Source organism: Microtus oregoni, unplaced genomic scaffold, assembly GCF_018167655.1.
Source record: "Microtus oregoni isolate MIOR12 unplaced genomic scaffold, Mior012 000017F_ref0000208, whole genome shotgun sequence".
NCBI classification, from domain to species: Eukaryota; Metazoa; Chordata; class Mammalia; order Rodentia; family Cricetidae; genus Microtus; species Microtus oregoni.
The window spans coordinates 4300010-4312991 of NW_024543076.1; the positions used below are offsets into that span (position 1 = coordinate 4300010).

The 12982-nt window shown below is 50.1% G+C and overlaps 1 protein-coding gene across 1 annotated transcript in view; it reads left to right on the forward strand.

Annotated features, from left to right (window-relative positions):
- Positions 1 to 7328, forward strand: part of Pax5 (paired box 5) — a 176128-nt gene extending 168800 nt beyond the window's left edge. Inside the window, exon 10 of the mRNA XM_041667866.1 lies at positions 1165 to 7328. Within this exon, the coding sequence (XP_041523800.1) occupies positions 1165 to 1241 (77 nt within the window). The 3' untranslated portion in view covers positions 1242 to 7328. The remainder of the gene's footprint in view (positions 1 to 1164) is intronic.
- The last annotated feature ends 5654 nt before the right edge of the window (positions 7329 to 12982 follow it).

A 12982-nucleotide genomic window follows, 5' to 3' on the forward strand; every position in this document is an offset into this window, starting at 1 on the left:
CCAGGCCAATCCCACTTCTGTCAGTAGTCACCAGAGTTTGTCTGAAAGCCCAGCTCCCCAGGGCACAAACTCCTTTCTAAATTCTTTTCCCCGAGGCGGGGTCTCAGCATAGGCTGGCCTCCACCTCTGGGCAGTCTCCTTGCCTCGGGCTCCTAAGCCCTGGTTGGCACATGCAAGCCAGCATGTGTGGGTCAGTTTCCCCTTAGCTCTGAGTGTCCGGCCATGTTGAATAAGTGGCTCTCCGCTGTTGCCCCTCCCTGCCTCCACTGAGGTCAGGAAGGGAGCGAACAGGGTGGCCATGGGGTTTCTCCACTCCTGCTTGCTCGCTCAGGGACCATTGTGCCTTCATACCAGAATCCTCCCTGAGCAGGGTTGGGAACTTGGGGCAAATGCTAAGAAGACCAGAGTCTAGTCCTTGCCTATTCAGTATTCTCTGTCCTAAGATAGAGGAAACACACCAAAGAGAGAGGTGGCCACAGTGTGTGACTCAACCTGGGGAGGAAAGTGAGCTCAAGGGAGAGTCTCCCCAGAGGAGAGGGCAGGGCCAAGGACTTGAAGGAGGCCTAGACAGAAGAGAGGGTGGGAGTATAGGGCCAGGAACCAGAGGCAGGGGTCCTGCGTCTGCTAGGATGGGGTCACTGGCCCTGCCCCTACAGTTGAATGAGATGACCCATGTAGATGATAGCGTCAGGCTCAGACTTTGGGTATGGTATGGAATATGGCTGGGAATAATGGGAAGTGTGGCCAGTAAGTCCAAAGAGGTTGGCCAAGGCTTGTCAATCAAACAAAAACCTGAACCCTTTTACTCTTGTAGGTAAGGTCTTAAAGATATTTTTATCCAAGTCCAGACACTAAATATTTTAGACTTTGTGGTCCATAGGGACAGCTACCCAGTTCTTCCCAATGTCTTGGAAGGAGCCAGAATCCACACAAAAGGAAGGAAAGATCATGTGCCACAGCCAGGACGGAAACCAGGGGCTTCCGTCTACATGCAATTCTGGGGAGCCCTGATCAGACTGGCAGTTTAGGGAAAAGATTAGGACAAAGGTCTTAGGGAAGCGGACAGTGGCCTGAGCGGATGAGAGAGCAACAGGGACAGAGGTGGGGAGACTAGTGGGAAGGGGACCCCCAGGTCTGACCTCTGTGCCCTCTCGTCTCTTTCAGGATCCCCATACTATTACAGCGCCGCAGCCCGAGGAGCTGCGCCACCTGCCGCAGCCACCGCCTACGACCGCCACTGACCCTCAGAGCCATGTGCACCAACTCTCACCATGCATATCATTGAGGTAGACAGCTTCCCAATTCCCAAGACAGACAGAGGGACCCAACAAATCCGTCTCCCACCCCATCCCACACACACTTGGAGCACCCTCCCTCCATTTTCTCCTGCCCCGGATCCAGGTAGGGCTGTTGGACTTCTGGGTTCTCATCCATTTCAAGAGTCAATCTTGACGAGCTTCTCCCAGGGGTGACAGGCTTCTCTGCTCTTCTGAAGACCGTTGCGGCCAAGCCCAGCCTGCCAGTCCTCCTGACCGTCTGCCAGTCTTGGAAAGGCCAGCTGGCTTCACAGCACCCATGTAAATACCTTCTTGCTTCTCTGTGGACCTAAGGGTCTAACAGAGCAGATTACCCACAATGCATCACAGGATATCTTCCAGCTCTGCACAGAACACCCCCCTCTGCCCTGGGGCTCTGTCAGTGCTCCAACTCAAAGCTGTGTTTGAAACTGACAGCAGCCACCTGGAGGATGCCTGGCCACGAGCTCACTCCACTTCTCTGATATCTACAAGGCTCACTGGCAGTCATGACGTAAGCTTCCCGAGGTTCCTCCCAAGAGAAATACACCTCGGGGAGACGCCCTGGCCTCTTACCTTCATTTCCACAGAGTCACCACAGCGTCAATAGTCGTTTTCTTAATCCAGGGACTCCAAGAGAACTGTCTGGGACAGCTGCTCTCCTAAAGTAAGAGGTCGTCCAAGTGTGGATGGCATTGTGACTCTGGATGGCTCTCTGGATCAAAAGATCACTGGACCCAGACTAGGGACACGCCTGAGGCTTTCCTGGTCCTTCTGGCCCCTGGAACCAAACTGAACGTGTTTTCCAAGGCATGCCCAAGTTCAAGTCACTGTGGACATCAGCCATGGGCACTTCACAGCTGTCCTTTGGGACCCCAACAACTGGATTCTGGGCAAGCCTGTCCCAGCCACAGGGACAGTGGCTAACAGAAAGGACTGATGTCTGCACTGAGGACCAGCACATTCTGCGGGCATCAGCCAGGACCTGGGCTTCCTCGCAAGCAGCCCTGCCACCCTTGGGAAGCACAAAGTGTGGCTGGGCACGGAGGTGGTGGGGGTGTGGCAGGTCAGCCTGTCTGTAAAAGGTGTCAAGATGGAACTTGCTGTGAGAAAGGTGGAGGAATATGTGGGAGACAGAGGAAGGGCTGGGGAGGGCCGGGACAAGCAATGAGGAACCAGCCGGGGGTGTGTAATTTGAGGGTGGGCTTGAGTCTGGGGTTCCCAGTGACACAATTCATTCATCTGGGACCTCTGTTCTTCACACGGTCCCTCTTGCAGAGAAGAACCCCTGTCTCAACTGAGGACAGCAAGCAGTCATTTCCCTGACAGTGTCCCTAGGGTCTGCTGTCTAGTGGAACCTCAGACCTTTTACCTCTCTGAGCTTCTGCTGGGTTGACAGCTGGCCGATCTCACTATTTTTCCTTCTCTCCCTTCCTCCCTTCCTCCCAGGGAGCTGAGGTGATGGCAGTGTCACCTGGGTCAGGCCCTCACTTTTGAGCAAGCATATGGGATCTTGCTAATGATCCAATCAAGTGTGAAACAAGAATGGGAACCACAGAGTCTCAAAAAGATCTAGTTTAGTTCTGAGAGGAAACTGGGGCCCAGTTTAGGGAAGCCCAGGATCAGACAGGGAGACCAAACAGAACCCCATCCCCTGCAACCCCGCATTGTTTTGTGCCTCAATACCTCCCACAGGGTAGTAAGACAAAAGAAGAAATTGAGGCTCAGTAAAGTGGAGTCCCAGCAGAGGCAGGGCTGGGACCTGGGCCCCTTCTGACACATGGTGGTGGCTGTCACTTCCATCTACCTGGAAGAGAAGGTGGCAGTGAAGATGGCAGGGGGTACCATTGTCCCAGTACTCCAGACCAGGCTTCCGGACTGGGAGAACTGCCAAGGATCCCTGTCCCCAAGCTAAACGCAAGGCACGTGAGCTTGGAGCAGGCTTAGCACCTGGGGAACTTGCTAGCGGAGGAAGGTAGCTGGGGCCTCAGCCCACCCCCAGGAGACGAGCGACCTGCATTCAGCCTTCCTTTGTCAGCTAAGGTAGGAGGAGGCTCCATCCTCACTCCTTCTCTGTCCCTGCTACTGCTCTGTTATAGTGATGCTCACCCTGTGCTCCTCCCAGTTCCAAACTGCTGGAGGGCACAACCTCCCTGTACTGCCTTCAGTGCACACACCTCCCTTCCTCAGCAAGCCCACCCCGCCCCACGGTGGCTCCTTCCCCGCCATCTGATCTTGCCCACACAAGGAACTCCATCTGTATGTCTCTTCTCTCCGAGGAAAGCACTCGAGGTGCTGCTGGACCTCAGACTGAAGTCTGTATTTATTAGACAACCCCGTGGTTCCTGGGAGAGAAGCCAGGCAGAAGCACAAGGGCACAGAGGTACAGGACTGCTCATGCACACATTGCTCTCGCCAGCTCCAGAGATGCAAATGCATTGTGGGTGTCCTCACGTTTGCATACCTGCTCTCTCCAGCTAGCACACCCTCACACTGCAGATGCACAAGCCAGAGAACTCAACACGGAGTCTGGGGTTTCACCAGCACCGTGGCAGAAGGCGGGGCTATTCCTCCAAGGACCTTCGGTCCTGTTTGAACTTTGTGAAAAATGACATTTTCACACCACTTGTCTAGCTCCAGCCGGAGAACTTGTGATGCTATAACAAACCCACTGTCCCCTTGCTAAGTCACCAGCTTAGAGACTGTCTTCATAAACGACACTGCACAGTGCTTTGTAGTGCTCCACTACCCCACGAGGCCAAGATCCTGACACTCGAGGCTCACTGTGAAGATAAGGATGAAGTGAATCCTCTGGTCTCTGAACCACATTCTTTGCCCACAGAGTTGAGATCCCATCACGAAGTGTATGGCTTGAAGACTCCCACCCCTGAGGCCTCCAGAAATCCCCAGATCTACAACACGGAAAGAAAGAACAGAGCCCAAAAGTTGGTCTAGTAAAAGGAAGGGTCTGGGGACTGGTGGCCTTAAGGGTCCCATCAACACTGACACTTTCAGTCTTTACCTAAACTCCCACAAACACCTCTGAGTTTTCCCATGAAGCCTTTCCTTGCTGTACCCTGAGGCTCCAAGGACAATGTGTCCAAGCCTGTGCCACAGTCCCTGGCAGGGTCTAAATATGAATGTCCCATGAGCCATCCCCTTTCTTTCTCTATTCTCTGCCCTTTCTACTTTGGAACAAACTGTGACAACATACAAGGATGCCTGGTTTAGAACCTGCCCTCTCTAGATTGCAATACTTGAGGCCGGTCAGGTAGTTCGAAACCACCCTCTGGGCGGGGAACAAAGCAGCAGGGTACAGTACATCCCCGGGTGTCTAGAGCATGATTGGCCCATGGGTTGGCATCTCAATAGTGAAAACTTTAAAAACACTCTATTGGCCAAAAGAAAAAGATGCCTATGGGCTGAATCGGGCCAGTCAGCCACCAACTTGTGAACCAGTCTTGTGGAAAGCCCTTCTGTTCTCTCCTTGTTCTTTCAAGAACACTTGGGGAAGATGGGAGGGAGAAACAGTTTCTAGAACTTTGGAAGCGGCGGTGGGTTTGAGGGAGCTTCTGGTTTTCTATGTGTAGAGCCCCAGATGTGGCCACAGGGCGTTGAGGAGTGAAAATCCTCTTACAAGCAGTCAAACTTCAGAGTGACTGACGTGCCTTTGGCAGCCTTAGCTCCATCCACCCCTTTGTAGGTGACATTTCAGCTAGAATTTAACAACAAGCCATGGGTAGCAAATCTTAAAAACAAACTGAGCACTCCCAAGCATACACTAGGAACAAGTGGCATTGGAATCGCGGTCTCCCGGGAGACCCCTGCACAGGCCAGGCCAGGCTAGAGCAGGTTGACCCCATAAGTCTCGGAGTTAGACCAGCTCCCTGGTGGCCCTGGCCTTGTCACCCATCTGGAGTCTGCCTGTGATAGTTTTCAGGCACATGGTGGTGCACCTGGGTAAATTTATTCCTTTATCGCTTTAACCTCCAAGAGGTCCAAGGCATGTGCATTTCTTAAAAGGAAACAAAACACATGATTGCAGACTTGGACAGTCAGGCCACGACATCTTGCCTTCCATCTGCCCTACCTCCCAGTGGCCCCTTCAGCTCCTTGGCCCTTGTTGTCCCTGGACCTCAAGATTCCCTTTTGCATATTCATGAGGGAGCCACAGAGTTGATCTACACTTTCTTGCTGTCAGCTAAAGGCTGTTCCTGCAGTGGCAGCCGGGTCCCCAAGGGCCAGCTGCAGAACACTTAGTGAGTCCCTTGCACAGGTGCTGTTTGGATACAGATGCAGCGAAGGTAGAGTGAGCTGCACGCTGGGAACAGCAGGCATCCATCTTTCTTTTTGTCTTTGGTACTGAGGCCCAGTTCCTGGCCCCTTCTAGGACCAATGGGGTACTCATATCTGATCACTGCCATTCATGGGTGTCACCTCCAGATGAGGTTGAACGCAGCCACCCTTTAGTACCTCTAGATTCTTCTGCCTACACCTTAGTCTCCTGAGTAGCAAGCACCAAGCTGCTGTTCCTGTCCTCATTGTGGGCATGGCATGGCATGCTGGTGAGCTCTCGGTTGGGACCAGGCTCAGCCTGGACAACTTTGGTTAGAGGGCAGAGAGGGGAGCAAGGGAAACTAGCAAAAGGTTAGAGACTTAGCAGTTGTGTCTCTTGCTGTCTCTAAGACCTGACTTCAGGAGACCAGCCTGTAGTCTCACTTGCCCCGACCTGGTTCACTCGCTTGCTAAATTGCACATGGGGGTGTAGTCCCCCAAACCACCATGCAGATGGCACATCCTTCGTCCTCTCATCTTGAGAACATGTAACGATGGGTTTTTGATTGACAAGTGGCGCATTTCACTTAGAGTGGAACAGAAAGGAAACTATTTAATGGCCCCCCTTGTTTTCAAGCATGAGACATTTTAACGAAACTATTTCGTTGGATTTGAGAGAATGGAGAGTTGGACATTCCAACCGATCAGTAGCCAATTAACTGCTAAAAATTAAAAAGAAAATAAATCCCAAATCTATTTTAAACATCATGCAAAACTCAGAGCCTCGTTGTCAGGCCTTCTTCTCCATGCCGTGTGCTCAAGTGCATGGACACAGGGGAGTTTACACACATATACACGCACAAGCACACACACACATACATGTACACAGTCTCAATACACAGTCACTCACACACACAAGTCACTCACACAGTCGTCAGTCATACGCACATACACACAGACCTTTCTCTAACACACACACACACACACACACACACACACACACACCCTCTCTCTAATACTAGGACATGAAACTCAGAAGAGCTGCTGTGTCTCCCGATGCCAGTTCTTGCTGGCTCTGCTTGCCTTTGGTCACAGAAGGTGAGTGGATCCAGCAGCAGTCTGTCCGTGGGGCTCAGAGAGGGACAGAGCTGGCCCCAGGCCCAAGCCACCAGCACAATGTAGGTAATGGGCATGAGGACCTGTTGTGGCCAGCATGCTACTTCTCTGCCTGGTTACAGGGCCGCCCCCACACTCCTGCTGGACGATGTTGCCCTGGTTTGCCACCCTCTAGTGGCCTCTGGACATTGAGTATTTGTGGGGATGTAGATGACATTCCGATAGAACTCTGCCAGGAAGACAAGTGAGTTTTGCTTCTCATTCTTTTAGATGGTTAACACTGTCCTAGGGACTGGCCCAGCATCAAAGAAATGCATATCTGCTGTATCCGCCAAAGTTTGTGATGCCTGCATAGACGCTTGTTAAAAAAACATACAAAAAAAAAAAACGACAAAAAAATAAATACAACCACACAATTGAATTGCCTTTGAAAGTGGGAGATGATCTGTCTCCAACAGATTGAGAAACAAAAAGCTTCTTAAAAGTGTGTATGTTTTATATTCTTTTTTTCTAGTAGAACTGACTTGAAATATTGGTGGTTTTTTTTCTTAGTGATGTGTGTTGCTTTTGTGTGTGATAATATTTGAATGTAATTACAGCAGTGCCAATTTGCCAAAGATGTTGGACATATTTTTCTTTTGTTGGGGGAAGGGCGGGGCTTCGGGTGGGACTTGGGAGGACACTGGGATGGTATACTGGTTTAATTTTTTTTAAACTTTTTTTTCTCGTCAAACCTGGGATTTGTGGTTTTATTTTAAGTTAAATGGTTGATTGCAACACCTTTATTTTAAATTAGCTGGAGAAACATGCAATAAGGTTGGCGTAGTCTCAATATCTGTGTCTTTTCATAAGTGACTGTTTCTTGTGAAGAATTGATTTTATGTAACCTTTATGTGAGATAATTATTTGTAAATATTTGCCATAATTTTATTGGTTCCTAAAATAAAAGTAATTTTTTAAGTTGAGAAAAAGGATTTGATTGTATTTGTTTTTACTAATCCGTACACGGTCTTTGCCAACCTTGAGGAAAGCCCCTGGCATGGTAAACAGCTTCATGGCTCTTGGTTAAACTGGGGTCAGAAACAAATTTCGACACCCAGTATATAGGACCGTACATGTGACAGAAGGGGCAGACTGTGCAATGAAGGGTGATAGTCCCTGCCACACACACTCACATACACTCAAACTTACACTCATACACACACTCTCTCTTGCACAACACACTCACATTCTCTCACACACACTTACATAACACACATTCTCACACACTCATATACTCACTCACACATACTGATATACACTGTATATACATATATCACTTATATACACTCATACTCGCAATACACACATACACTGTCACACACACACCCTTACACACTCTTTACACTCACACACATTCTCACACTCAAACACTCTGACACGCTCACATACCCTCTCGCACACACTCTCAGACACTCACACATTCTCACACACTCACACTCAAACACGCTCACATACACTCTCGCACACACACATTCACACACACACACATTCTCACACACTCACACTCAAACACTGACACACACTCACATACACTCTTTCACACACTCACAGCCCATACTCACACACACTCACTGTGTCACTCGTTGGCATGGAAGCCTTCGCTAAGCTCACTAACCTCTGCTTCTTCAACGCAGAGATAACCGGGACTACCCACATCGTCTGCTCCATTTGTTCATCAACAACTGACTGAGCATCTCCTCTACCCCAGAGCGAGCAAGAACCCCGCTCACATCACACTCATAACCTGGTAGCTTGGAGCATGGAGTAAACACAGCTGAATTACTAAGTGAGGGGCATACGCCTGCACCTATGCTTTTGACCTTAACCCAGGCCGAGTCTCCTCAAACCTGAAGTGCCTGGGGCTGACAGCTCAGAAGCCTCTCACACCAGAATACCTCGTCCCTAGTCTCCAAAGCACAGCTCTATCTGGCCTGAGCTTGGTGCCCAGACTCCTCAGTCCTGGGAGGAAAACCCTGTCTCTGAGCCATTAGAACTGAGCAGCTGGGCTGCACAGGAACCAGGGGTAGCTTTTTTTTTTCCATTAAGGGGCAGGGCAGCTGTAGACCTGAGTCATGCCCCTGCCGGGCTTTGTCAGTCTGCAAGGGCAGGCGGGGACCGCTGTGCCCCTTGGCACAGTGTGTGTAACTCAGTAATTGCCAGAGATGGAGTGGGCGAGTGACCATGTGGGGGCCATGGACTGCGACTCATTCATATTTAATAAAGCTGCCTTCGTGGCCTCCATTCATTTCTGCAATGGATGGTGACGATGAAGATGATTCCTCGGGGAGGGAAAAGGGGGATGAGTGTGCAAGAGCCCAGCTCTTCTTCCTTCCCAACCTCGGGCTCAGAGCACCAACTTGAGAGAGAAGCGCTTGTGTTTGGGGGTAGGTATCCCAGAGAGGGAGCCACCAAGGCTCCTGCTTCTGCTTCCCTGGGGACAGAAACCTTGCACCTGCTGTGTGTCTATGATAGCCAGGGCAGGTGTAGCCCCACATGACAGCCGAATGGAGGAGAGGGACAAAGCCCCCAGGAGAGGAGGGTGATTGTAATTGAATTGGAAATGTTTCCCACAAGTTGCTGTTCGGAAGTTTTGTCTCCGGGTCATGCACATTTTTGCATGGTTCTGGTGTTTTCATGGAGGAAAGGGGTGGGTCTTTGGTAGCCTGTTATTATTGCCTTTTCCCTGCCCCTTTCTCTGCACATCCTGGGCCAGCATGTGAACTCACTGGTTCTGCCTCATGATCCTGCCACCATGGTGTGCTGCCCAAGCGCAGGGGACCAAACTAATAGGTGCTGACCCCTCTGAAACGGAGATCCAAAGTAAATCCTTCTTCTCATGTCACAGCAAAAGAAAAGTAATAAATCTAGGGGCATACGTGCCAGCCAGCCTGAAATTCTCTCCACTTGGCATCAACCACAGAGCAGGAGGAGGGATACTGGGGTCTGAAGAGCAAGGCGACACCTCAGGTCCATTCATTTCTCAGATTCCCTCCACACTAGACCCTGGTAGGGGCTGCATACAGGGAAATGACTGCTTACCCCTGTGCACTGGGGTCCTACCCTCTGAGGCTCTGTATGTCAGACTCATAGCTAACCTGACTGTGGTCCCAAAAAGATGGTTACCTGGGCTCATGTCATTTCCTAGCAGGTCAGGCTGCCTAAGCAGTAGGGAGGTGGCAGGTGTAGGAAGGCCCTGAAGCCCCTCCTCAGCGGGCTGCAGAGACAGGGAGAAACAAGCATATCTGTCACATGGCTATGTGGGGGGAGGGGGACCTCAGGCCTGCTTGCCAGAGCTGACTTTAGGAGAGGTTCTTGGCCTGCCAAGTCCAGGAAGTGGAGTGGTTGGTACGCTGGTACCCAGAAGCCTCCTTACAGCAGACATAGCCATCGTGGTTTCAGACTGCTAGAGACATTAACACCCCAACTGATCGGATTTGGTTTCGGTTTGCTTATTGCTACGTCCTGATTCTTTTTCTTCCGGGAGTAAGCCTTGTACACGATCTTTATATAATTTTTTGAAATCAACAAAGCTATTCTTGGCTTGTTCTCCCCTGATGCTAGGAGGATTCAAGCCCTGCTTCAGGCCAACCCTGAGGGCGTTTAGTAAAGAGAGTTCCTTCTGTATTTGTTTTCAAGGCTGAGTAACTTCAGCACTACACACAGGGTGACTGGCTGACTTGTTTTCCTTCAGTCTGGGGCCGAGATCAAGGTGTGTGTGTGCAGATGCACAGAGACAGGATCCCTCTGAGGTCTCTGCCAGCAGGATGATGAGAATCTGGGGAACTGTCCACAACCCCACCCAAGACTACAGAGACTCACAGACCCAAGTCCAGCCTGGGCTCGCTCGTCACACGCCAGCCGTCCTTGGCATGTCTCACACTGTGTCTACCCACTAGACTGTGCTTTCTGTGCTGGAGACTTCTGCCCCACCACCCACCTCCACTTCTTAGCTCTCCAGTACGGCCTCCAGAAAGATCTTTCCTCACACCTACATTTAATCCAGCATCTGCCGGACTAAGTAAGGGGTTACTTTACAATTTTTTATAAAATTAGTAGGGTTATAGGTACTGGGTGAAACATGACTTTGTAGCCCAAAAAGAGATAGAAAAGTCTCAAAAGAAAAGAGTAATGTATTTGAAATATAAATACTATATAATACAGATAAGATTTTATATGTGATTAAATTTTTTTAGCAAAATGCAAAGGCAAATAGATCGGTGGTTGGTTAACTAAATCTAAGAAATATGAAAAGATACACTGCCCTTAATATACAAAAATTTTATATGTGAAATATGAGGATAGTCTCCTACTCAACAGAAAAATGGGTCGAAGACACACACGGCTCATTCACAAAAGGACACGAACCGCTTCTCAGTTCAAGCTCAGCCTGTGATTCAAGGCATAGTTCAAGTTTGCAGGGTTATTTATTGTTTTGTTTTGTTGTTTAAAATGGGATTTCACTTTAGCCCAGGCTGACCTTGAACTCCTGACGGTCCTCCTGCCTCAACCTTCCAGGCGTTACAGGTGAGCCACCTCACCCAGCACAGACACTGTTTGCAAAAGGACAGAGGTCCTGTCAGTGCTGGAGACAGTACAGAGAAATGTCCACCAGGCTGCCCCTGAGCTGTCTGAGAGTGTGAGACTAGAGCAGTGCTCCCATTTCTAGGCCTGACACTGGTCCCTCAGTCGCGGGAAAGTGGGCAGGTTCGGAGGAAGATCAGCGGTGTCGTCTGGAAGGGCACGCGGCAGCGGAGGTTCCCCCGTCATCCACAAACATGTGTAAATATCGCAACAGCGCTAATGTAACCAAGAAAATCACTTCCTGTTGTTTCCCCTTCAGTGATATTTTCTGCTTGGCTGAGCTTGCTTAGCACACTGGAAAGGCCAACTCATCAGTTCTTGTTGCTAATCAAGAGCAGTAATTGTCCGAGTGCAGAGCCTCCCGACTTGGACTCTGCTGAATAGGATAACAAGTTCCGAAAAACGCTAAGTAGTGGTTTCTAAAAACTGGCCTCTTTTAATAAGGAAGGCCCCCGAAGAGCGTTTGTAAAGAAAGCCTTTCTGTGAAGTGGAATGAAAACATTGTGCGTATTTTACAGAGCATGGCAAGTACGCCGGAAACTTCCAGAAATTCTTAAACCACGGACTCCGTAGATGCACTCTCGTTTTCCCCCTCACTGGGAAACGTGCGGATTGGTCAAGGCGATGCCAGCCTATAGAATGAAATAAGCGTAGCGCATAACGTCAATGGCAACCCAATAGAATCTGTTTGGGTTCACATCGCTGGCACTCACAGAAGGCAGGCAGCCTTCCACAAGGTGACCCGAGGATCCAGGCTTCTTTCTTCTTTTTGGCTCTGCCGTTTTCAAGTTCGCCGTATTTGAAAGCATTATGCCTGCAAAAAAGGAAAGCACCTGGAGACCACGCCATGAGATGTTTCCATCAGCAGGGCGGAAATGATATGCATTCAGAGTCTTTTAGCCAGAGCCTAGTCCTGTGGCCACAGACCATTGCAAAGGAGACGGAGAAGCAGCCTAGCGTGTGATGAGGAAGACAGAGAAGGCAGGTTTGGGGAAGGACTAACCGCGTCAGCCTAACACCCACGAATGCTGAGAATTGTTACCTTGGCTTTGCTCAGAATGGCCTGAACACGCCCTGCCTTGCTTCAGACCTCAGCTCTGCCCTGCCCTCAGGTAAACCCCAGCTGACACCTTAGAGACTAGCATACTTCTGTCCTGGAAGGGTGGAAGGCCGTTCATGATAGGTCCTCCGCAAACCTGCTTGGGGGCCCTCTCTGATCTGCTGCCCCCCTTCCGAATACAGCTCTGGGTTATAAACAAGAAGGCCTGTTAGCATTTACTGAGTGCTAACTATTTACCAGCCACTAACACTTAGCGGAGTTTTTCCTGTTGCTCCAGAATTACATAACCAAGGCCAAGTGTTGAAGTCATTTCCTACAGTGCTGATGTACTGCAGAGACTAGGCCTGACTCTCTAACCGCCTCCACTCACCATCCATAACCACCACCATTGACAAATGCAAGAGGCTTGAGACAGACAGCGTGGACAGCAAGGGGAACAAGCAAGTTCATCAGAGAGGCCACACACTCCCTCCCTGTGAGGACTGCTAATTCCTCCTCAAGCCAAGCAGCAACAGCTGAGAGAACCCCTCGCAAGACTGGAACTTCAGCTACCTGTTTGAGCATCTTCTCCATCAGCCAAGATTTTGGCCTGCCCTTCTGTTTACTGGAGCAA